Source organism: Rhopilema esculentum, chromosome 10 (assembly GCF_057945365.1).
Source record: "Rhopilema esculentum isolate cy_ngs chromosome 10, ASM5794536v1, whole genome shotgun sequence".
In the NCBI taxonomy this organism is placed as follows: domain Eukaryota; kingdom Metazoa; phylum Cnidaria; class Scyphozoa; order Rhizostomeae; family Rhizostomatidae; genus Rhopilema; species Rhopilema esculentum.
The window spans coordinates 11,233,139-11,257,634 of record NC_142824.1 but is presented as its reverse complement, the minus strand read 5'-3'; the positions used below and the strand labels follow the sequence as shown (position 1 = coordinate 11,257,634).

Sequence of the window (24,496 nt, the reverse complement as noted above, 5' to 3'; positions counted from 1 at the left end):
AAATAAACTAATTAGGATAATTATAAAAAACAGAACAACAACAGATCACAAGACAGGATGTTACATAAAAATTAGCCAAGGTGTGAACGAGAGTCACGCACGCGAAAGACATTCAAACAGTTAACAAGCTAAAGTTGAATTTTGGCCACCACACGAAGTCACAAATGCTCTAAAAAGAGAAACCATAAAAAAGGAGAGTTTGAAAAAAGCTGCTTATTAGACACACCATATCATTAGGGAGAATCAGAGATTAAGCGATTTAAAGAAGCAAAAATTCGGACTTCGGAAGAGGATTCGGAATCGATGACAATTAAAATTGGTCAGGGCAACTGCAAAAGAAGTAGAATAGGGATTTGGACATTTACGGTGGCATAGACAAGAACCTAAATACGAACTATCAGGCACCGCGGAGCAAGGGGAGCTTGAGGGGCTTTAGCCCCCCTCCCACATTTTGCAAAAAATGTCAAATATTGAGTAATAAACTACCAGCGAAGCCTCTTTTATATGGTTTCAGCCCCCCCACTTTTCTAGACCCCCCATTTAATGTGGAATGTTGGAATGAAAAATTTATATAACTATACAACTACATGCTAACAAGGGCGAAGGTGAAGGATCCGGTTCGGATAATCAAGATACATGTCAAGGAGTTTTTTGACTGCATCAACGAATCACAGGTCGCCTAGGGTCAGGAAACGCTCTCCTAAAAATATGACATCAAGCAAAACATGGTAGCTCTCCGGATTGTTCATGTCCTAACAAGTGTATTTGTGTTTAATTTGGGTTCGTTGATACGATAATTTGTTGTATAGGAAGGCATTACCTAGCCTGCGTCACAGATCAAAAACTTCCGTGAAGTGTATACACTGATTTTATCTGAAAACCTGAAATGTGGAATGTTGGAATGTAAAATTTATATAACTATACAACTACATACTAACAAGTGTATTTGTGTTTAATTTGTATACACTTCACGGAAGTTTTGGTCTGTGACGCAGGCTAGGCATTACCTTGCATAGAAAGGAATTGCCTTTTTCGACCTTCCCTTCTTGTTTCCTAATTGTTTCTTCTTATTCCATAGTCATTTCTACTCATTTCCCGTTATGGTTTATTTTCTATATTGCGATTATTATTCGCTTTCTTAATTTTTCAACCAGTTTAAGAACAAAAGTTTCATAGATGTAACTCTAAATGTAACATATTAACAGAATATCTTATCATTCCCAAGGAAATAGGTGCCAAATGGTTGAGAGGAAAATTAGTTCAGTAAATTTTCACTGCTTGTTTCTTAACATTTTGGTAGTTTTTATAAACAGTGTTTATCATGCATGAAGGCCTCTTCTGTCGCTTTTATTATTGTTCTGTAGCAACAAGTCCATTGAATCTGGGCAATCTTCGGCTAATCTGATTTTCAAGTAACATGAATGTTTAATAAACAGTGAGACTTCTGACGTGTTTCCTTTTCCTTCCAACTTTAAGCTACTGGAATTTGTACCTTGCAGTGGCCCTCGCCCTCTCATCTTTCAAACCCCATAAAAGTAAGAAAAAAACTCAAAAAATCACTGATACTTATGTATTTATAGCCTCTCCTATAATCAGTATAAATATTTAGTTGACATATCATTCTATTACTTAAAACAGCTTGGTAATATCAACACCACCAGATGCTAGTCTTAATTTATCAACAACGAACAGCATGTCAAGGCCCCATCAACCTTACTTAATTCTGTATTTGTAAGTTGAATTTTTGGGCAGTCAAGCGACGCAAAGTCTTCTGTTATTTGTGGGAATTCCATTGATGATCGATGTATCAAAGTGCCATTTATCCATAGGCAATTCGCAGCGGCATCGGTTGATACCTTGAGGAAGTTATATCCAAATTTGGCCTTTTCCTTCATTTCTTGAACTGCTTCTGAAGCCGCTTTGCTCGGTCCGTATGCAATAACATCATCTGAGGCTAAGCTTAGCATCGATTTTAAATGCAAAGTTGCGTCAATTACACGTATGGTATGGACTGGAAATAAAGGGAAGGCGCTTCTTAGCACATCTGCACCGTCCTGGTTGGTTCTTGTGGAAAGGCCAACAAAAAACTCTTTGCCTGTAAAGAGTACATCGCCCCCATCCATTTCTGCGGGGTTCTCCATGCAAACAACTTCGGAGACTAGTTTTTCCAGAGCAGTCTTGATTGCGATGGTTTCTTTTTTCCTGTTGGTGTGGCCTGGGTTGGTAACAAGTGCTTTGTCGCCGCAAACTATTGCGGGGTCTTCCACAAAAACGCAATCGGGCAGTTCCTCATCAGCATCTAATAGCACGATCTGAAGTCCTAACTGTCCTAGCGTTTCAATGTATTGCTTGTGTTCTCGTAAAGCGTTTTCGTAATCAATTGGTTCCAAGGAGTTTTCCATTCTCAGTGCTTCGGTAACTAATGATTTTGGAACATGTCGACAAAGAGCTTTTTTGTAGGTAAACATTATTGCAGCCTTTAATTTAAACTACAACCTTCATCAGACAAGACTAAAGACTAATATCCTAATATGTCGCATGTCGGGCTGAAGACTAATATGCGGAAGTGTACCTACTAAAACATGGAACCACCTATAACCACCTGAAAAAACCTACAACGATCTGAAACCATCTAAAACCACCTTCAACTATCTACAACCACAATAACCATCACATTGTTTTCAAAATTCGCATTGAAATTAGCCGCCATGTTTGTTTTCCCGTCGTTGCAGTGAGGCTTCAAATAACTACATCAAAATTCCGCGGAAGATATTTCATTTTTTGGATCATCTAGCCTATATATTTAATTTTTAGAAAAATATTCTCGACTGTGGAAAAAGAACACTCGAAACGCGCGGAAAAGAGAAAGAATGGAAACGTACGAGTATCAAACAGCCTTTTAAAGAATGAAGTTTCAGCCAGACAGTTATCAAAGAACAACAACTCAAAGCGAAGTCGAAGGAATATTACCTTTGATATCGCGATCTTGACGAACCGAGAACACCAAAGTCCCAGAAGGTTTAGGTCCTTATTCAAGACACAAGGGATTCGAGAGACCTAATACGCTCTTTTTTTATAAGAACCAGTAAATTTAAGTTCAGGCTGACTGTTGTGAATTTTTTCGAAAATCTGAGGTTGGATTGTTCTTAATTTGTTCTTAAATTAAGAGGGTGTAACCAGTGCTATTGCTAGCTTTTTCGCTCTAAGGAGGTATTCGGGCCTCATTTGCCAACAAAGTGAGTGAGACAGCCTTAATTTGCTGACAAATTTGAATATTCACCGAAAAAACACCCACATATCGCTAAAAATCCTTGATTTTGAGAAAAAACGTTGTTCAAAACTGCATTTTGCAGAAGCTCAGCCTCAGCTTGTTCTTAACTCGTTCTTAACTTTCGACCAGTTTTGAGGCTCGTGTTCTTATAAAATTGTTCTTATAAAAAAAAGAGTGTAGGCCTAAAGTAGTTCTAGTAAGTTTGTGAAAGTCAAGAAGAAATCTGATCATAAAATATAGTGAGATTTTGGAAAGTGGTTCAATGTGGCACGGCTATTTCTCATGGGCACACTACGTAATCCTTCATCAAGGATCTCAGTTGTTAACAGAAAAGACATCACATCAAATTTTATGCACATCGAATGAAGCATCAAGCTTAAAAGAACGGGATGAACAGGGGGATGGGTCCGAGCAGTTGGTAGAAGGGAGAGTCACGGGGTCACTTGATGGTTAGGGTGGGAGTGAATATGGTTGGACGTGGTGATAGAAGAAAAAGATTGAATGGGCTGACCAGCTTGACTTCAACAAGGTTCGATTATGGAAGCTTTTCGATTTCATTTTGCAAAATAATACAAAGCTTCTTAATCTTTTCTATGTTTCAATTTTATTGTTAAATAGTTTTCAACTTTTCACGCTGAAAATTTTATTCCCAAACGTTGCAAGACCTTTCAAATGTCAGCATAGGCGGCGCCAGAGGGGGCAGGGTAGCCTCAGCCCCCCAATTTTTCGGACGATTAATCCTGTTATTGCTTAACTTTCAAGGAATAAGAGGTCTGTGGGGTCTTATAAAGTAATGAATTCTATTTTTAAGACTGGATTTAATCAAACGTACTAAAAGCATGCCTTAAAGATAACAAAATGTTTTGAATTATTACAAGTAAATCAATGCAAAAAATATTCTGAAATGTATTTTAAGGTTATCTAAAGGTGTTGTCGCAAAAATTTTCTGCTCGTCCACACATAGAATTTCACCCGAAAAAACACCCACACGTGGCTAAAAATCCTCATTTTTGAGATAAAACGTTGTTGAAAATTCCATTTTACAGTAGCGCAGCCTCAGCTTGTTCTTAATTTGTTCTTAACTTTTGACCAATTTTGAAGCTCGTGTTCTTACAAAAATTGTTCTTTTGAAATGAAAAGAGTATAGTAATGTCGGGACATAACATGTACTTGATAAAGTAATTAATGCTATTATGGTTATCGTTTTCTGTATTTCTGTTGCTTTTCTTTCATTTTTCAATTTTTGCTAGTATTTTGTTTTTTGAGTTTTGTTGAATTTCAAACTCAAACTCAAACTCGAAATCTTTTTCAGCAAGCAAACAAGTTAATTACAATTTACTGATTTGAAATACAATTACTAGAAATTTAATTTACAATGCTGAAGGACACACGAAAAAAACTCACGATGAGCTATCGAGTCATGTGCCATTTTTCAGCCTGCCTTGTTTCTAATATTGTTCTGACTTTTTGGTCAAATCTTGATGTTTCTTATAAAGGTTGTTCTTATAAAAACGGCTTGTAACTTTGCAATTTGGTTGCAGCAGACATTTAGATACTTGCAAGAGTAAGAAAGAAAGAAAACCCTTCAAATGCCCAGGTATTTCGTAGCCATTCTGATAGAAATTGGTTGAGAAAAAAAACACCGAAAAAGTATGAAAAAAGCGCGAAAAAACCACCTGTACCATAACCAATTTGCGTTCTGCGCAGCGCACCCATCCAGTATGATAAACAATTGCGTGGTATCTTGTTCAATGGCGACCAATATCCCGCAAACTGTGAATGTTACAGCATAACCGTTTTCGAATTTGTTCAATATATTTCATCTATCTATCGACTGTTGTGCTTTGTTTTTCAAGATATCAATATCCAATTTCTTTTGAGCGGGGGATCAAGAATGTCCGAGCACGTAGGTACCTGGTAGATTCATATTCTCCAACAAGTGAGTACAACAAAACAGTTTTCAGAACTTTGACAACATCCAAGATTAGATGGAGCTTGTTGTGAAGTTTAGGTATTGTAAATTTCTCCACTCGGTTACGTTCATCACATTCTGAGTCATGTTTTAATTCAGCTTGTGCAATTAACATGCAAGTGTTACGCGCTTGTATCCTGGCTTTTTGTTCTCGCATACGTACACAAATTTTCAGCGGACATCATTTCGGATAATAGGCTTCGACAAAAATGTTTTCAGACAAATGTTGACCAATTTTTTGGTGTTTAAGGCAAAATGGCTTGAGGTTATTGATTCACACAAACTTTTAAGACTGTTGTTGAACTCTCAAGTACTAAAAATGTGATAATGTTATGAAGCTTTCAATAGAGTACCAAAGTGATGACGTCATAAAAATATATTTTTAGAATTTCTGAATTTTTATCCCAGAACCTAAAAGAGCATCATGAAACACCTAAGTATGCAAAATCAGTTAAAGGCATCACGAATTGGCTTAGATTTGGCCACATAAGGACAGGCTCTTGTCCCATCAAACCTCTGTAATTTGGTCTTGGTTCATAACTTTATGAACCAGGCCCGAATAACAGTGATCCGTTAAGCCTAGCTTAAGCCTAGCGCACACTAGCGAAATTTTGTCACCAGCGACGGCGATTTTTGTCGCTGGCGACTAAAATCGCTAGTCTGCGGGGAAAAACATCACAGGATTTTTGTCGCCAGCGACAGAAACAAATATCTAAAGCCTAGCGCACACTAGCGATTTTTGTCGCCAGCGACGGCGATTTTTGTCGCTGGCGACTAAATGTTTCCCCCCGCACAATTGCGATCTTTTCTGCCTTGGCCAATAATTTTTGGGCTCCAGCCTCATAATGAACCTCGATAAAAATGACCAGAAACTAACAATCAAATTTTTTTATAACCTATGCATGTGCCTGGACATCCTTAAAAATTACGGGATGGGAAAATTTAGACAAAAACAATGAAAAATATTGCCAGCTTTGATTTAACCAGGCCACATTTAATGGCAAAAAATTAGGCCCAAAATTGTAGATTTAGCTTGGCCTAAATTATGCTACTTATTTTTTTTCTTTTCTTTTGTACTGTAGAGAACCCAACGCATGGGTTTTATGCACAATTTGTTTGTTATCTGTTTTACTGTTAGTTGCTAGTAGATAGTAAAACCTACATCGTACGAGATTTTTCGCTTTATAGGCAACCCATACTGCTAAAAGGATGTATCAATAAAAGTGCATGTTCCTGTGACCTCCATCTTGTCAACACACTTTCCACGTGCCTTGAAAACACTTAATGATTGGCTGATCAACAAGAATTTGTTTTTGCGCCCCGCACACTTGCGATTTTCAGTTTTTAGTCGCTGGCGACAAAAACAAATATCTAGCATGTTAGATATTTGTTTCTGTCGCTGGCGACAAAAAGCCTGTGATGTTTTTCCCCGCAGACTAGCGATTTTAGTCGCCAGCGACAAATCGCCGTCGCTGGCGACAAAAATCGCTAGTGTGCGCTAGGCTTTAGCAAACTTGAAATCTTTCATTGGCCATATCTCACCCAGATTGGAACATATCTGACTAATTTTGCACAATGAGAGGTATTTTATGCCGTTCTTTCAGACTATGTAGCCAAATTTTAGAAATTCTAAAAATAGATGTTTTGGTGACGTCACACTTCGGTATTCAATACCTAACTGGCTTACATTCTTAGTTTCTTATAAAGAATACTTGCATTGAACGAGCCACCTTCTCGAGCAGAGTCCTTCTGAGATCAATTTTTTTTAAAGCACATGGAAGAGGAAAATTATTTTGTCATATTTTTTGACTTGTTAACAGGAATATGTGCTTATAATTGCTTACAATCTTCAAAAGAGTCGCATGACTCGAGTTAAAGTTCTATAGGGTCATTGATTCCGGCCATTTTAAACCCGTCTCATATCACATCAATTAAGGTGACTTTTTGATAGACGATAAAAGCGATGAGTGTTTTATGTTTGGACTGATATTTCTTTTAGCTTTTAAGAGAAACTGCATAAACAAACTTTGCAGACCTACCCATGTTTAAAGATTGCAACCCTTCGTTTCGTTTAATTTCACAACGGAAATACAGATTCAGAGATCATTTTATTTCAGTCGCTTCAGTCAATTCATATTGCGCATTTTTTCAAAAGTTCAGTCAATTTATATTGCGCAACAAAGATTTGTCTGAAATTTGTCACACTGAAATTTTTTTTCTACTTAAAATATATGTTGTGATTGCATTATTGAGATCATGACATCAATAGGTGGTCTTTACGCTACCGCTATAATTCGGTAACTCTTGTAATTTAATTGTGTTTCAGCGTCGAATGATTAAGATCAATCTTGAGTTCCTAAAAGAATTAACTCTCACAGCTTGGGCCTTAAAGGGGAACTGAAGTGAAAAACCATTTTTTTACCACTGATAAAGGTTCCCGTGCTGATTCCAAAACCGTTTGAATTTTTTTAGTACGTTATGTAGTTTTTAAGTTATTAAGTTTTTAAAGTCGAAATTTGCCCTCATCGATGGCGGAGCGAGAACGCGGTCGGACCACTGTGTCACGTGACCTTGTGACGTAAAGTGGTGGACACGAAGAGATGTTTTGATGTAATGTAGTTGTGAGTTTGATAAGGTTCATGACAGATAACAATCGTGACAATTGTGATAAAAGCATGAAACCTGGTGAAAATATAGAATTCGGTATGCGTAACAAGATAGAATATAGAATCATTTTGGGAAAAAAACCCTTGTGCTATTTTTAGCCTGGGGTACTTGTGCCCAGTACTCAGAATACGTTAGTATGGTCAATCTATTTCTGTTAACTATACAACCATGAAACTTGGCAAACCGACACAATTTGACTTGCTGAAAATGATAAGAATGGTCCCCATCCTCAGAAATACCCCTTGTGCTATTTTTAGACTGGGGTACTTGTGCCCAGTACTCAAAATACGTTAGTATGGTCAATCTATTTATGTTAACTATACAACCATGAAACTTGGCAAACCGACAAAATTTGACTTGCTGAAAATGATAAGAATGGTCCCCATCCTCAGAAATACCCCTTGTGCTATTTTTAGACTGGGGTACTTGTGCCCAGTACTCAAAATACGTTAGTATGGTAAATCTATTTCTGTTAACTATACAACCATGAAACTTGGCAAACCGACACAATTTGACTTGCTGAAAATGATAAGAATGGTCCCCATTCTCAGAAATACCCCTTGTGCTATTTTTAGACTGGGGTACTTGTGCCCAGTACTCAAAATACGTTAGTATGGTCAATCTATTTCTGTTAACTATACAGCCATGAAACTTGGCAAACCGACACAATTTGACTTGCTGAAAATGATAAGAATGGTCCCCACCCTCAGAAATACCCCTTGTGCTATTTTTAGACTGGGGTACTTGTGCCCAGTACTCAAAATACGTTAGTATGGTAAATCTATTTCTGTTAACTATACAGCCATGAAACTTGGCAAACCCACATAATTTACTTGCAGAAAATGATTGAGTGGTCCCCACTTCAGAAATACCTCTTTCGCTAGTTTTAGAATGGGGGTCCTGTGCCCAGCACTCAGAGGACATAACTATGGTTAATCCATTTCTGTTAGCTGTAGAGCCATGAAACTTGCCAAACCTACACAATTCGGTTTGCTGAAAAAGACAAAAGTAGTCCCCCACCTCAGAAATACCCCTTTAAACATGATTTCTCATGCTTTGTCTATAGAACATGATATCAAAGCATTTTCTGGTATAACTCCAGGCACAAAAAACAATTCATACTAGGATGTACATAAAGGAGAAGGATTTAAAGCACAACCATTAAATGATGTATATGTTTCCAAGTTTATTAAAAGACTCTATCTTAACAAAAGATATGTCAGGGTTTCTATCTCATAACTGTTCTATGAAAAATGTTGAGTCGAAGCAAATTTCAGAAAAATATAACCATTGGGCACCAAAAAACTTCATTCTCAAAATTTGAAAACAGTGTATCTACTTGACAACAGGCAGTGACAGAATTCATTAAAAGAACATTGTACTGTGAAGGTAAAACATTTTCTTCTGATTATGTATAAAAAATGTTACCAAGCAGGTGGTACAAGACAATTATTGTAAGAGAAAAACTTTATCAAATCCAAACTATTCTACACATTTTGATGTGAGTAAAATATCTTGAAAAATATACCTTAGGAATCTTGAAAATATCAAGCCTTGCTCAATCCCCAACCCCTCCCCCCCTTGATGTGACTAATCTAGTGATTTGGCCTAGGGCTGACAAGATTTGGCCATTGCCCCACTAGTTTTAACAAATTTCTAACTTATAACATGACCCCACTAGTTCTAAATTTCTCTTCTTGCTATTATGAACTGAAAGTCTGGTCCCTTTGAATAACCCCTGTATATAACCCTGTACTCCACTGTATATGTAGTAGGTAGCTGAGTTTTGCATTTTCATTGTCTCTCTGCAGAATTTTAAAACTCTTGTCTTCTTTGACTAAAGTTCTTTTCTTTACATTTTGTGATAAATTCATACTTAAAGTTGTCCAGTTTTTCCAGCACAAATACCCAAAAACCAGCAAACCATCCATTGATCGGCCACTGTTTGTAGATACCTAGCAAAATGGATATAATTTTAGGTATTAATGTATTTTAGGCATATTTATGCAATTCTATTAAATATTTGACATTTTCGAATTATCAGTCCAAAAATCTTAATTGCAGTAAGATTTAATAATACTTGTCAATGTACAAAAAACAAGCCAGTTTTTAAACCAAAGTGGATTAGGTCGACCTGTTCCGTGCTACACATCAAACTATGTATAAACGTTTTATATCAAAGCAAATATTTATTAAATTGTAACATGTAATAATCCTTATTATTTCAGATTTTAGAAATGGAAAGATTATAATATGTAGCCTACATTCTCAGTTGTATCTTACTTTTTATAAGGAAATAAGGAAATTGTGTTTGAGTTGTTCTTGCCTTCATTGTCAGAAAAGAGACAAAGATCGACGTACCATTGATTTACTTCCACATTTCTACCGACAAAACGAGCACGTCGCGGGAGATAATTCATCCTCAGCCTCTGGGATCTCATCGGGCCTAGGCTAATCTTCATCGCCACTTTCGCAGTTCCCGTTCGCCCTTGGTAGGGCAAGTACTTCACCACCACATGCTCCAAATTCATCGTCGCTCGATCTTAAGTCTGTTGTCATTCCTGAAGAGCTGTCGTGAAAATTGCGAACTGAAATTCTAACCACTAACCGAATTCCCTCCCTCCGATTCACTCTACTACCTACTACAATGTTGTTTTCGTTGCGATCGGGGCACGTGTCCACGACTTTACGTCAGCGCCTGAAACTTGTCTCCAGACCTCTCCGCCACCGAAATGGAGAAATTTCACACTTCGCGTTGTGAATGCAGGAAAACGAAAAGAAAAACACTAATTTCGTGTCGATATTCGAAATCAGCACGATGAAAACTACTAAATAATTGATTTTCATTTTTCACTTCAGTTCCCCTTTAAGGCTTGAAAACGTGCCCTTCCACGCTATCTAAAAACCCATACACGCTACAACCTCATTCAATAAAATTTGAATTGGAAAACTCTTTGCATGTGCAATAGAAAAGGTGTTAATCTTTTTAGTACCCATCATCTTTTTTATTGACACTGTTAATTAGTGACCCAGTTTTGTAAATACAAATAGGCTAGACACTACAAGTTAATTGAAAAAAATTGTAAGTTAATTATATAGATATAATAAATGCATATCAACTGCTTTTCAAGGGCGTGATGTTTTATATTTTCAGTTCTCTAATAAATTATTTTTTATAAATAATCGACTATTAGAAGCCCAGTAATGTAAAGATAACCAAAATTATAGCCCTCTCACCCCCCCCTTCTCCGCGGTGCCTGGGGCAGTGTTCTATTCCCTGTTATCTCGTTGTACGCTACTGTGTTTATAAAAAGTAGCTCTTTTTCATTTGGCGTTTAAAAAGCCTTTCAACACTAGAATCAACAACAAAAAATAAAAAAATGACTGCTAGCAGTGGCGTACCCAGGGCTGTAGCAGTGTCTAGGGCGCAGCCCCAGAATTATTTTTGGACCACGCCCTTCAAACACTTGCAAATGCGGGGGTCCGGACCCCCCTATTCCCCCCTTGGGTACGCCACTGACTGCTAGCCCCAGGCTTATTTTCTTTTAGAAAAGGGTGATCCGGCAGGGCGATTATTTAATTTTTGAGCCTCAAAGGAGGCAATTATTTAAGAAGGGCACTTATTCGAGCGGGACGATTATTTGATAAAGTAATTCAATCAACGACGAAGAGGTAAAGAGAGGTTTCAAAAATTAAGAAATAGTCGAAATAAATATATTTGAGAGCGTGTTAGAAACGTTTTCATGCTTTGAAAAATAAAAGTAAAGAGTAACAACTATGATGAAACTAGAACCAACTTTGCTATTTATTTTTAGTCACTTGGCTAACTGCCTTCCCCTTTTCTATAAGACTAAAACAAAAACCTTTCGTCTCACGGCTCAGAAAACTCGTTTTGGCTAAAATGTCGAATAACCCCCCCTATTTTAAGGTCCAGCTGGTGGGCATTTAATCCAGAGGACGCTTAGTTTATAATTTTCCAGATACGCTTGTTCGAGGAGGTGCCTATTCGAGGATTTATGGTTATTCTCCCTCCCTGCCATGTTTCAGTGTCGTCACTTTTGTTGAAAACAAGTGGAAAGATTGGCGGGGAATTGTTGGCGGATATGACCTCGACCAGGAGATGAGATTTGCCTCGTATTTTATGGAATCATGGCCGACTTTACCAAGGAAGTAAGTTCACTTTTATAGACTAGTGGGAGAGGCCGAAACAGCAGTTCCAAAGGACTAAACAAGTCGGTGTCAGGTAAGGATCATGATTTAAAACCTAAAACATTGAAACGAACGAACTTTGGCCTGGAAATTCTGATGTCATCATGATGTTTTGGCCAGCATCAACAACAACCAACAACACGGAAGTTGGAAGATGTCAAGAGACCTCATTTTGCTTTTGCTAGCTAACTTATTAAAATAAATGTATGACGCGTACCTTCCTGGTGTAGATACATTATTTTCCGGATTTGTTAAACAAATATAAAGCAACATAATGTGTCATACATTTAGAAGTTTGTTTTAGGGTGAGATTTTTGTCTGCAGATATTTCGACAAATTATCAATTATAGATTACTTAAGTTCTAAAAACTCTCACCCAATATAATAAGCTAAAGAGGTAAAATTAAAAAAAAGGACAAATTGACAAGCTAGCACCTTCCCTAGCTGGATTAAGCTATCAAATTTAGTTTTCATATTAAGAAGGCCAATGTTTTTTTAGAAATTATGATAAAATTGATTTCTAATGGAATCACCCAAACACAAGCTTTTCAGTTTGGTCCAAATGAGAAAATCATTTGCATTTGATGCTAAACTTACAATTTCCTGCAAGATTTATACATCACATATAAAATAGAAATTAATTACAGATTGCAGGCACAGTGTTCCAACTTCCAAATTTTCAAGCATGAGTCGTGCACATATGTTGTATGATGACAAAGCACTTCAGTCAATTCCAGTCAAAGTAACTACCTGGGATGATCCAAATGGCTGGCAACCTGAACAGATATTCAAACTGAGCTCAAGGTAAATTATCATATTTGTTCTGATCACAAATTGTCTATATGTTATTTTAACTCATGTAAATTGAAAGTTCTAACTTAAAAGTGTCCTTGCTAGAATTTTTTTTAGCTAGGAAAACCTCCTTTCTTAATTTATTGCTTTCTATAAGTTGCTTTCTCTGTTTAAAAACCTTGGATTTGTAATGTTGTAATATTTTAAAATTTGAAAAGCAGACACCAATTATAACCTATAATGTTTTAAAGCTATGAGGGAAAACTGATTCTTTAGCACTTAATAAATAATTTTTTAAAATCTATTGAAAAAGATATTTTTCCTATCTAGTGGCTGATATTGAGCTGGTTGATGGGTAGGGCAAGAAGGGTGAATTTTCTGAGTTTCTTACTGGTTGTTCCCCTTCTTTGTCATATGAAAATTATCCCCCCTTTGATGGTTAAAATTTTGGAGTTGTGTCCAATTGAATGAAGAAGTCAATTGGTCACCAATCCCTCATAATTTCCACAATTGCTCCTACTGATCAAAACATTAAACAAGTCCCAAATTTTTGTGGCAATGTAAAGCTTCATAAGGTTAATGCTATACTCAAAATTCGGTCAGTATCTTCCTATGCATTTTTAATAAAAAAGACCACAGAGATGACATGTTGATCCAGGCCTTGCCCGGAAAGGCACTCGATCAAGCGTGCACGCCTAGAGTCCACCCAAAAAAAGTCTTGGAGAGCGATTTATATAGCACCTCATAATGTAAAACAATATTACCATGGAGCAATATAAATTTTTGACATCTTCTCAACAGACCGCAATATTATGAGTAGCATAAGATTACCCCTTGAGAAAAAATTCAGCAAATTCAATGTTGGGTTTTTGATGCTATTTTTAATCTAATAACCCTCTAATAACCACCAAGGACACAGGCCATCAAGCGTATTCTCTGGCAGATTTATTTGATATTCGAGCAGTTGTTAATATTCTGTTGAAGTATTATTTTCTGTTTTTTCTTAATAACTTAAAATCACCTGTACAAATCAGCGATCACATTTCAGTCCAAATTATCGCATTGCTTTTCAGTTTTCATTTGCTTCCATTAGTAGTAGATTTTAGCCTTTCTTATAGAATGGAGAGCATAAAAAAGAAACAAAGTTAAATGTTTGACTTAAAGCCATGCCTTTTGATGAGGCAATATGTGAAGCTGAACATAACAGTATTGGTACTGACAGTGACAAAAGCTCTCAAGTGATGGCAACTTACATATCTGGAAAAATCTGAACAATTTTGAGACTTTGTTTTATTATATTTCGATATTTACATTAACATAGTTTTTGTTGCATGTTTTGTTATTTCATATTATGGTGCTTTTTGGAATTACCATTGAATTTCTTATTTAAAACTCCTCCAAAGCTCTTGATATGAAGTCTTCTCTTCCAAAGCTCTCAAAGGATGCGTGCAAAGCTCTCAAAGGATGCTCTTGAGGACATTTTTTTTAGATGTGTGAAACAGAGCACCTAGAGTTTCTAATGGGCTCTTTTTAAAGAGCACCTTCTTTTTACTTAGAGCAAGGCCTGATTGATCAAATTTAATCTGATGTGTGTTTGATATATAAGACACATATTTCCAAGCCTAGGATGTGTAATCTTTGAATGATGTTTTGTTCTAGCAAAAGTGGTCTCATTGTAGAAGGAACTATTCTTGGCAAGTCAAGACATCTAATTATTGATAAGGGAAACACAAAAGTAGGTATATTGAGCTAATATTCTCTTGAGCTACTATTGAGCTTGACATGACTAAATTGAAAACTGACAGAGTAAGTCTCCTAAATAGCACAAATTCCTAAGATCAGTTCTAAGGGTTTAGAAAAGTGGTCTGTCATCTGATTTCCTCAGTAACCATGCTTAATTGTCAATCCCATTTTTGACTGTGTACCTGTGATAGAAATGATGACATGACTTTTTAAACTGGTCTGTGGAAAAGTAATGATTTGGTTTTTAAACTGGGCTGTTTTGCTTAACATTTTTTTTCCTAGCACCATTACATTGTGTTTCACATTGATGTAAAAAGAGGTTGCATCAGACGTTTTGACAAAAATGGAGAAGAAATTCAGCCAGACTTTGGAGCAAAGCAAAAAGTTAATACTGGCTACCTGATGTCTTCTTATAGTGAGTATTTTTAAGCACCAGCAGTGCCTTTACCAGGGACGTGCTGTAAAGGGTTTGATAGATCCCACATCGAGTTTGTGTACAGGTTATTTTTTTGTGTGTCTATGTTAAAAGCTTGTTTTCTGTTTGGATGAACTCAAAATACCTGATGACAGTGCATGGGCCTATTTTGTATCACAATTGGAATTTTGTGTTTGACTTGTTGCCAATGTGTCTAATGTTAGAATTTCAGATGTACAAAGAGATATTAATCATCTCAAAGCTCATGCTTTTCATTACGAACAGAACTCAAAACTAGTAACAATAGAGCTAAATAAAAAAGGTTAATGGAGCACGCTAATTACTTATTGTTTATCTCCATGTGCAAAACTTAATGCCTAAACAGGATAATGATGCTCATCATAATAATCAGTACTAAATAATTCTTAACATCTATACGGTAGATGATGGAATATGTAAAATTTGTCTGAAGCTCCCCAAAAATCAAATGCTAGAAGTTTGTTAGATAGTAAGTAGACAGTGTAGATAGTAGATTATGGACACTAACTGAAACCTAAGAACTAAAAAGATAATGATTACACATAACATTCATGACAAAATAAATAACAGATGATAATTAGTTTAACATTTTCTTTTCATAGAGAATGTCTCAAAAGATGGAAAAGATGTTTTGCAATTGAAGGATATTAAAGACAGATTGAAAACTGCACAACTTGATAAACTGACAGCAGAAAAGGAGAATTCAATTAAATTTCCTAATGCAGTGTCACTCTGGGCACTAGAAAACGATTTCAGTGGAATGGAATTCAGTGAAAGAATGGATGTTAGGCTAAATACAACTGGCGAGAAATGCTACCTTGGTAATTTTTATCTATGTGATTTTTGTCTTCTTAGTCAATGCATTTATTTACAATTTGTGTTTTTCATGTTAGCCTTGAGCTAGGGTTATCATGATTTTATGCATGGTTTATTGACATGGTTTTGTCTAAAGATGCAGAAATAATGCTAAGTGACTGTTATTTTCTCAATAATAATCCTGCACATTACAGCTAAATTTTTCTTTTGCTCATAATTTAGCACCATTATTATTACCCTAAAACTTTCTAATTTCTAATTTTATTTTCAATTGATCAGGTCATTTGAAATCAGTTTGACCAAAAGGCCACAAGTTGTGTGATTGTTAAGAGTTGCCCTGAGATCATTCTAATAGAAGACCTTTTGTTCAGTTCAGTTCAGTTTTATTTTAAATTAGTTTATCAACTACTGAGAAAGTTTCCTCCTTTAAACAATTCCCTGTTTACAATACTAGCTTGTTTCTCCTCTACTCTGTATTTGTTATGTTACGTTTATATTAATTAACTTCATTTTACATTGTTTATACTTTTAAGCTTGGATTATTTCTAATTTGCAACAAGTGTATGTATCCAGTGGAATTTAAAATAAAACTGAACTGAACTGAACTTTGTAACGAGTTCCATATTGTGATTTTAAATTCACCCTGTTATAACTCAACTAACTACCCACAAAACATAGGTAAACAAGTCTTTGTTAGAAAAATCTATTGCATAATATAAACAATGCAGGTTCACAATTTGTGTGAAAAGAAATACAAGGTGACATTGTTTTGCTCATTGTATAGCTGAAGATTGTTTTCTTAACAGTGATCATGTGAAGGCATTGGCTTGTCATATGACTGAACTGAGTGGAAATTATTTCAGTCCCCGAGTGCTTGACTTTGTCCGTAATCATAATCATTTATGATTACAGTTTCATAACCACATGTTTATCCATGTTATTGTGATATCCTGTGGCAGCCCCAAGGGGGAACATGGTCCATTCTTGCTATTGATTAAAAAGCGCTAGGTAGGAGTATTTTCTAAGAAAAATTAGCCTAGTACAAAGCACTGAAACCAGGCAAAAAGGGCATGGTTTGGCTGGCCACACCCATTAACCTCCCACCCTGTAGTAGCTGGTGCCACCACTGGTAATATTTAATAAATAATTGATAATGCCAATAGTATTAAAAAAGGGACCAATCTACCATTTGTTAAAAAGCCTCTCTATGCTCGATTTTACTTGCTTTTTGCAGAGTCAATGACATGTCTTGACCTTGAAACAAAGAATCTTACCACTTACACAACAGACAAACCACTGGGTGGCTCTTGGACTGATAAGGTGCTAGGTGTAAAAGATAAAGAGAGTGATGTTTGTAACAAGAAAGAACAGGCTGATGAAGGTGATGGAGTGGCAGAGGAGGAATGGGTTGGTCCAACATTTTTAGTTTGTTCAAATTGTTTATTTCTCTTGATGGTTCTCACAGTTTCCTTATGTACTAGTTTTATACCACACACTTGAAAACATTTTTTTAACTTTCAAAGTCATGATGATGATTCATGATGATCACCATTTTAATGTGGTATGTTTTATGATGTCCCTTTCAAAGGGAATTCATCACTGAAGCAGCACACACATCTTAAGCATCAGGTGCACATCAGTTTGAAAAACATTCATGAATCATGTCCCAGAATCATCATAGGTTTATATGCTCAGAGGTAGTTCCAGTCTATTTTCTTTTAAAATAGATTCTTTTCAGTTTTTTTCAATAATATTTTTCAGTCAATTTTCAATGTTAATTTGAGAAACCATGATCACAATATGATTACCATATCTGTAAAAGTACACAATCAGTAAGTCAACATGTTCTATTGCTAGTTGAACTTAAAACATTGACAGTGGATGATATAATAGTTTTTGTTTTTTTAACAGGATGACTAACTTGCAATGTAAGCTACCATACCATATATGAACTTTTAGAAGCTGAGATTTACCAATCAATATACATTATACACTGCTTGACATCAACTTTTTGGAAGTATTCAGCTCCATCCATTGACTTTCTCAGTCATTTAATCTTGTTTGTAAATTAACCTTTTTTGTTCTGCTCACAATTTCTTGTATCTTCATACTCCCAATTTATTTTGTTTGTAAAGAGAATGGAATGTCTTTGATCAACTTTTTTTTATTACTGTGTGGTCGTTATTTTTCAAGTAAAATAACCTTTTCCCAAATATTTTCTTTCTTCCTTTTTATTTTTAATTGTAAATGACTGCACCAGAGGTGAAGGGGAGGAAATTCTTTACTTATATTTGTCCAGTGCTTACGATCTTAAATTTTAGTTCCACTAATTTTTCATAAATTTTCCACTTTCTTTATCTTGAGTGTAGTCATTCATCAAATCTGAATTGTAAAATGGTTATTTTTTAGTTTTAGTTTTATTGTAAGTCTGTATTGTAATTGAATTGGTTTATATATAAATACATATAAATATAAATCTTTTCCCTTGTGCTTTCTACCATGTAGCCATTTTGTAAGTTCTGACTATTGAGAAAAACCTACTGGAGATGCATCCTTGATTTCTATATTTTCTTTGAATGCTGAAGGTAAAGTTCTTTCCTTGGAAAAATTAAAAACTGCTGTATACTCTCACACACAGGAACTGACTTTAAAGATATTCAAGTGCACAATAAATAACAGTGGCATTGGATTGCAGCCCTTAGGAACACAACAGCTAGCTTGGTCACCGACCATCCCTGTGGAGGAATTAGTACTTACTAGGTTATTAGTAAAACAAAGCAGTTCTTCATTTTTGAATGTGAATTGGACAATTTTCCTACAAATCTAGTTCTTTTTGCAACATACCAGCATAAACTGATGGTCAAACAATGCTGTTTCAAACATTCATCTTTTCTAAAGCAACAAAAAGCATGAAATATTTACAGAATAACTGTGTTCTAATTATTGGTTAGTACAGCAATTTAATCATTTGGTTTCAAAAAATTTCAATCATTTTGCAAATTGCCCCAGGACAGGAGGTCTAGGGGGCCTCATAAAATAGTGAATTGTCTGAAAAATGGAATTAATCAGATGTAACAAATATATATCTAAAAATAGTTAAACATTTTAAATGATTCCAGGAAACAAGTGAAATGAAAGTTCTAAAGGGCTAGTCTCAAGGGCTCGATTACAAAAATTTTCTGCTTGCTCCACTCACAGAGGACCTTGTTTTTCAGTTTTGCCCCAGGGCCTCCAAAACCTGGGCCCCTGTCAACCAATACAGTACAAAAAATACACTTTTTATTTACGATTGATTCAATAGTCAACAACATGTTATTCTTGGGATTTAATTTGATATTTCCTCACTTTCTACCAATCAACAAAATAAATGTTATTGTGAATTGTTCAAATTCAGTACATTGCAGTGTAATTTCAAGGCTGCTGCTGCTAGGGGAACCATACAGTCAAGGAATAAGGAATTTGTTGGGGGAAACCTACAGAAAAGGGTTGAAAAAGTAGGGGGAACCTGGGGAAAAATAGGGGATCACCACAACAGTCCATTGAAAGTCAAAAATTGTTTTGCTTTAACAGCAAAAATGGAGAACATGATAACAGAACTACAGTTAACTCTGAAAAGGGCAAAATTGGAAAGTTTGGCCTGAAAAAGCCATTCCAAATGAGCCTGACCAAACTTTTATTCTCGGCTATGTGTTATTCTGCTATTCCTTAGCCAATCAGGTAGGATCTTGATTGTTTTTGAGCCAGGCAAAATGATTACTTATTGTTTGTCAATAGCTCAACCAAAATGTTACGAACAATATGCTCACATGAAACTTCTGGCGAATCATCTAGCTCCATAACTTCTCAGATATTTCTCTTTCCTGACTCATTTTTTAATAGTGAGAAACATATTACTGGAAACTGTTGGTCAAGCTCAGACTGCCATCTGGCTTAACCACTTGACAAGAATATGTAAAGTGAGAAGAATTTGCTGTTGTGATTGGGCATTCTTTTTCCTGAAAAAGCGTAAAGACCAAACCATTTGATTTTACTTAAAATTCCGTTTCAAAAAAACTTTTGTTTTAAAGAGTTCAAGATAATTTTTGAGCAAGACAAATTAGGGCAAAATTTCATTCATAGAAAAGTGGGGCTGTTTTCTGGAGTCACTGCAAAATAAAGAAATCCATGGCACCTTTAGTTGCAAGGTTGCAAAAAAAACGAAAGCCCATGTCTACAAGTTTGAGTTTTGAGAAAGACTAGGAATGTGCTGGTCTTGAAAAAATGAATCATTTTCCATGATTTGTCTGAATCCTCTGACAAGGGCTTGAGATATGTACAAAATTGTTGCTACAAAAGCCCAAAAACATCAATCTACTGATCAATTTTTAAAGAACAGTATTATAGGTCAGTGTTTAACAGAGAAAATAATAAAAAATAATAAATGAGGGAATTCGCTAAATGTTGAAATTTGAAATAAAAAATATGAATTTTAGTTTAGACAGAAAAATGTAAATTCAGTTTATTAAGTTTTCATCACAAGAAGAATGTGCACTGACAAAAACAAAATTTTCAATTATTATTTTGAAAATTATGCAAATAATCTTTTGTGCATGAAGTGATGAAAAAACAACAATGAATGTATGTTTATGAAAAAGCAGTTTCTATTGCTTTGCTATCAAATAAGAAAGACAGACAAAGCATCCACTGGCAGCAATTGTACGCCATAAATGAAAATTCCACCATCTATCCATGGTTGAATGTGCTTCATCTTCTGGTAATTCTTTATTTAGGACACGATTGTTTATAGGCATCAGAAACTTCAAAGTGTAAGGGTGCATCGCGCCAAAAACACATGCAGTCAAAATCCACCCACAGTTATCTTCTTGGTTCCCACCACGTGACAAAAGATACACACCAGCACCACCTAACATTGGACCAAGAGATAATACTGCCATGGGTGCACATCTTTCAAATACCGACTTTGTCACTTTCAGGCAACAGCTTGGTTTTAGACTTCTAGCTGTAGGCACTGCTCCAAACAGCAAGAACCATGCCCCACCTGGATAGCGGAATCAAAATATAGTGTTAAGTGAAACTAATTTCTTCAGCGAGCATTGCAAAGTGCTTTAGGGTCTAATGTAGCTAACCATCATATGCCCGAATATAAGGCATTAGGCCTAAATTCATATGCGCGAATATCACCTGGAGAAGAAGAGTGGTTCAACAAAGATGCATTTACATTACTTTCGAAAGTCAATGTACAAGATAAGCTAAAACTAATATACAAGATAGAGCAACGATAGTAGAAATATGTTGCAGAAAAACTGCATAAAAGTGATGTTGTAGTCATAACTAAAATTGTCCATTAACCAAGATTAATGTTCTGCAGGCAGTGTGCTCTGCTAGGCCGTCAGACACGCTGCCGATATTTCAAACAAAATAGTTGTGTCGAGAACACAATAAGTTGATAATAACATTGATGCTACATATTTCATATTTTTTCTTTAAAGTGTGATATTCTAACGTTACCTGTGTAGCAGCCAGTGGTGACTGTCGTTAATACTTTCAAGCCAACAGCTAGATCGTCTTTGCTAAGCGCCATGTTTGGATCTTTCACCCGGAACAAAAAAAAAGCTGACTCATTCCATTCTCCTCAGCGGCCCCGAGTGTGAAATTACGCAACGCTATTTCCGGGACTTTCGAGGAAGTTGGAAAAAGGCAATTAAAAACTTGAAACAAAATATTTTGCAAAAAACATGGGTTCCGACACGGGTTGGAAAGTAGGGGGCCAAGAGAAATCAGGCTATCTTTCGATTTCGATTTTATAGGATATTGTGAACATTCCATATTTCATCAAAGTAGGGGTGAAACCGACACAAAGACCAAAAACCAGACAAAAACAACTCACCATTGGATGCCATATTTTTATAAAATAAAATGCATGTGATACCCCTATTTGTTCTCTTTATTAACCACATTTGCAAAGCTGTGGTAAATTTTATTTAGAATTTTGTTAATTTTTAATTCAAGTTTCATTCATTGATACACACAATTACCTCTTACAACATATCAAGACACTCATTGTTGTCTGATTGCAAAGCATGTTAATTCAATTTGCATGGAAACAATCAAGCTTGTAATTTTGTTGCTTGTGTTTTTTAGTTTTTGTTAATAAAGTTTGAGATGAGATTGTTCCTTTTATTTCAAATATAGATATGTACTAATGAACTAAATAAAAAACGAACCTTATCCAAATACTCAAAAGAGGTTTTTTTGTTGACATGAATAATTACTTGACCTACAGAAAATAGCTACAGGCCAAAAAGGTTATTTGAAACAAAATACACCCAATATGTTGACAAACCTATAAAGAGTTTGTACAACATTACTTAGTTTTCTGTACACACGCTTGACTTGCTTGTTTTTATATTCAGTGGTTTCTAAACAAAATTTTCAATATGCAAAGAAATCTGACAAGGGCAAAGAAAAAAGTTATATGAGCTTAGAAAATTTAAAGAACCTCATCCATGACTTCAACTTCTTTACGTGGTGATTAAACATCTCACAGTTTTTGCAATAGAAATTAAACAAGAACCATAATTCTCATCAATTTATTTTCGCATTGCAAGCTAAAAACTAAATAGAATTAATAATATTTGTGCGTAGTGGAAAATGCTATAATCAAAATAGAAAATTTTTTATATTATTTTCATTTGATTATGTAAATAATAAAAAAATTTATTTCTTGATGAGTTTGTAAGAATAAAATGCAAACAGTCCAAAAACAGCAGCAGTACGAAGAACATGGTGGAATTGCCAGTTTCCAAGCTCTTCCGGGGCATCATCTTCTGGAACCTTAAACATAAAAAACAATTTTTAGTAATAAAATAGGGTGAAGTATGCAAAATTCTACTATAAATTGAATATAGAATAAAATAGAATAAAATTCTACATTTTTGTATGCAAAAAACTTTTTAAGGAACTACATCAATCAAAGTACAATCCTTACTTCTTTTCTGTTCTAGGAAATTTAATTGAAGAAATGCGGTTCTGGGATTTCTTAAAATAAAACTACGCAAAATATTTATAATACAGCATTAATCTAAGATTGAATAAATACATCTGACATCATAATATCATAAATAGGTTTCAAATTTTACTAAAGAGAGGCAAAGGAATTGTAGATGGTTTCACCAACCTCTTCTTTCAAGATGCGTTTGTTAATAGGTCCAATGAAAATAATAGTTTGCGGAACAATCAAAGCAAGTATTCCTGAACCAACTAGCCAGGCAGTGTCGGGCTTGTCATTATGTACTGATATCGCATAGGCACCAGCTGATGCAAGGCTGCCAACAATAATAGAAAGTGGTAATGGGTTGCATCGTGGTAAAACGGCACGGTAGGAAACAAGGGCACAGTGGTTGCTTATGCTCATCACGCCTGGTTTAAATGCATAAGCGATGAATGTCGATCCACCGGCAAAGAAACCCGTTGAAACAAGGGACACAACCTTGAGGCCAGTCTCGAGAGACGCCAAGGAAAAGCAATCTTTCACGCTGTCCGACATCTTGAATTTCCTTCCACTTCCACTTGCGCTGGTACAGGAGAAGAAGCCTAATACAATCGATGCAGACGAGGCTGCTGGAATGAGGAATGAGTCAGCACTATTCTGTAGTAGACTGCAGAGAATGGGTTTGGGTTAGGATGGACAACGGTTCAGGGGACCGTTCAGGAATGATCGAACGGGTAGGGCTGCCTAAGGGAGCTCAAGCTCAGTAGATTCTGACTAGCGCCTGTTGACAGCAAGCCCAGGGACCGTGTGGGGGGGGAGCTACGGGATCTTTAGCCCCCTAGTTATTTCCAAAATGTAGCTCCTTGAAGCCATACGAGAATCGCCCTGCTCTTGATTTTGAACATGTTTAGTCCTCCGAAATGTATTAGCAAAGTCTTTCTATTGAAAGACTTCGGTTCTAGCCTCCTCAATCTGCAATATGCTCTGTGGTCCTTACGCAAAACTTTGCTCTCAGCCTCTCCAATTTCAAAAATTGTATTATTATATTATTTGAAAGGCAATTGAATGAAAAATAAAAGTTGTTATTGGGGCATAGGTTACAAAAAACATTCAACAAGATTCTGGGCATAAAAAATTGTCCTGGGATGGTAACCCGGCAGTTCCCTAACAATACTAGATCGTACAATCAGGGTCCACGCCATCGGGGGGTGGGGGGAAGGGCCATGCCCCCCCACTTTTTTGGTAAGCAAAAGTATTAACAAAGAAGCCTTGTTTTGAAGCACTAAGTTCAAGTTCGATTTATAGCACCTGGCCTCTCCACCTTGAAATTCGTGGCGTGGGCCCTGGCAATTTTATTTTATATTTCTCTGTTGTCAGTTTTGTTCTTTTTTCATTGGCAGAAATGTGGAATCAAAATTTTTGGAATACAATCGTCGGTAAATTGGGTATTTGTCTATAGCGCAGTCGTCCGACGCTATAAGGTTAGAGAGCTTTCCAAACAAACCCTTAAAATTGTGAAAAGTTCAGTTTACAACAATGGTGACAATAGTGACAATGGCTTTCTAAATTTCGACAATTGCT

At 35.9% G+C, this 24,496-nt stretch overlaps 4 protein-coding genes across 4 annotated transcripts; 1 reads left to right on the top strand and 3 right to left on the bottom strand.

The window, feature by feature from the left end:
• Positions 1 to 1,566: 1,566 nt before the first annotated feature.
• On the bottom strand, positions 1,567 to 2,554 carry LOC135690801 (N(G),N(G)-dimethylarginine dimethylaminohydrolase 1). Its single transcript, XM_089110735.1, has one exon. It carries the CDS (start codon positions 2,466 to 2,468, stop codon positions 1,671 to 1,673), a length of 798 nt encoding a protein of 265 aa, XP_088966861.1. The 5' UTR covers positions 2,469 to 2,554; the 3' UTR covers positions 1,567 to 1,670.
• A 9,336-nt stretch (positions 2,555 to 11,890) lies between these two features.
• LOC135693187 (arpin) lies at positions 11,891 to 20,757 on the top strand. The gene is made up of 7 exons (XM_065211584.2): positions 11,891 to 12,153; positions 12,767 to 12,923; positions 14,571 to 14,646; positions 14,937 to 15,069; positions 15,711 to 15,929; positions 17,159 to 17,331; positions 17,836 to 20,757. Exons 2-7 carry the CDS (start codon positions 12,805 to 12,807, stop codon positions 17,842 to 17,844), a joined length of 729 nt encoding a protein of 242 aa, XP_065067656.2. The 5' UTR covers positions 11,891 to 12,153; positions 12,767 to 12,804; the 3' UTR covers positions 17,845 to 20,757.
• Positions 20,565 to 21,505, bottom strand: LOC135687220 (uncharacterized). Its single transcript, XM_065203734.2, has 2 exons — positions 21,433 to 21,505; positions 20,565 to 20,962 (listed from the first exon to the last, which is right to left on the bottom strand). The coding sequence occupies exons 1-2, from the start codon at positions 21,503 to 21,505 to the stop codon at positions 20,565 to 20,567; spliced, it is 471 nt and encodes a 156-aa protein (XP_065059806.1).
• A 995-nt stretch (positions 21,506 to 22,500) lies between these two features.
• LOC135693197 (uncharacterized) lies at positions 22,501 to 23,529 on the bottom strand. Its single transcript, XM_065211595.2, has 2 exons — positions 23,102 to 23,529; positions 22,501 to 22,758 (listed from the first exon to the last, which is right to left on the bottom strand). The coding sequence occupies exons 1-2, from the start codon at positions 23,468 to 23,470 to the stop codon at positions 22,642 to 22,644; spliced, it is 486 nt and encodes a 161-aa protein (XP_065067667.2). The 5' UTR covers positions 23,471 to 23,529; the 3' UTR covers positions 22,501 to 22,641.
• Positions 23,530 to 24,496: the final 967 nt, after the last annotated feature.

Coding starts and splice junctions, on each gene's coding strand:
- LOC135690801 (XM_089110735.1), bottom strand. CDS start 2,468: ATGTTTACCTACAAAAAAGCTCTTTGTCGACATGTTCCAAAATCATTA.
- LOC135693187 (XM_065211584.2), top strand. CDS start 12,805: ATGAGTCGTGCACATATGTTGTATGATGACAAAGCACTTCAGTCAATT. Junction 15,070..15,710: donor CTACCTGATGTCTTCTTATA/GTGAGTATTTTT, acceptor TTCTTTTCATAG/AGAATGTCTCAAAAGATGGA. Junction 15,930..17,158: donor TGGCGAGAAATGCTACCTTG/GTAATTTTTATC, acceptor TGCTTTTTGCAG/AGTCAATGACATGTCTTGAC.
- LOC135687220 (XM_065203734.2), bottom strand. CDS start 21,505: ATGGCGCTTAGCAAAGACGATCTAGCTGTTGGCTTGAAAGTATTAACG. Junction 20,963..21,432: donor CACCACTGGCTGCTACACAG/GTAACGTTAGAA, acceptor TCCGCTATCCAG/GTGGGGCATGGTTCTTGCTG.
- LOC135693197 (XM_065211595.2), bottom strand. CDS start 23,470: ATGTCGGACAGCGTGAAAGATTGCTTTTCCTTGGCGTCTCTCGAGACT. Junction 22,759..23,101: donor AACGCATCTTGAAAGAAGAG/GTTGGTGAAACC, acceptor TTTATGTTTAAG/GTTCCAGAAGATGATGCCCC.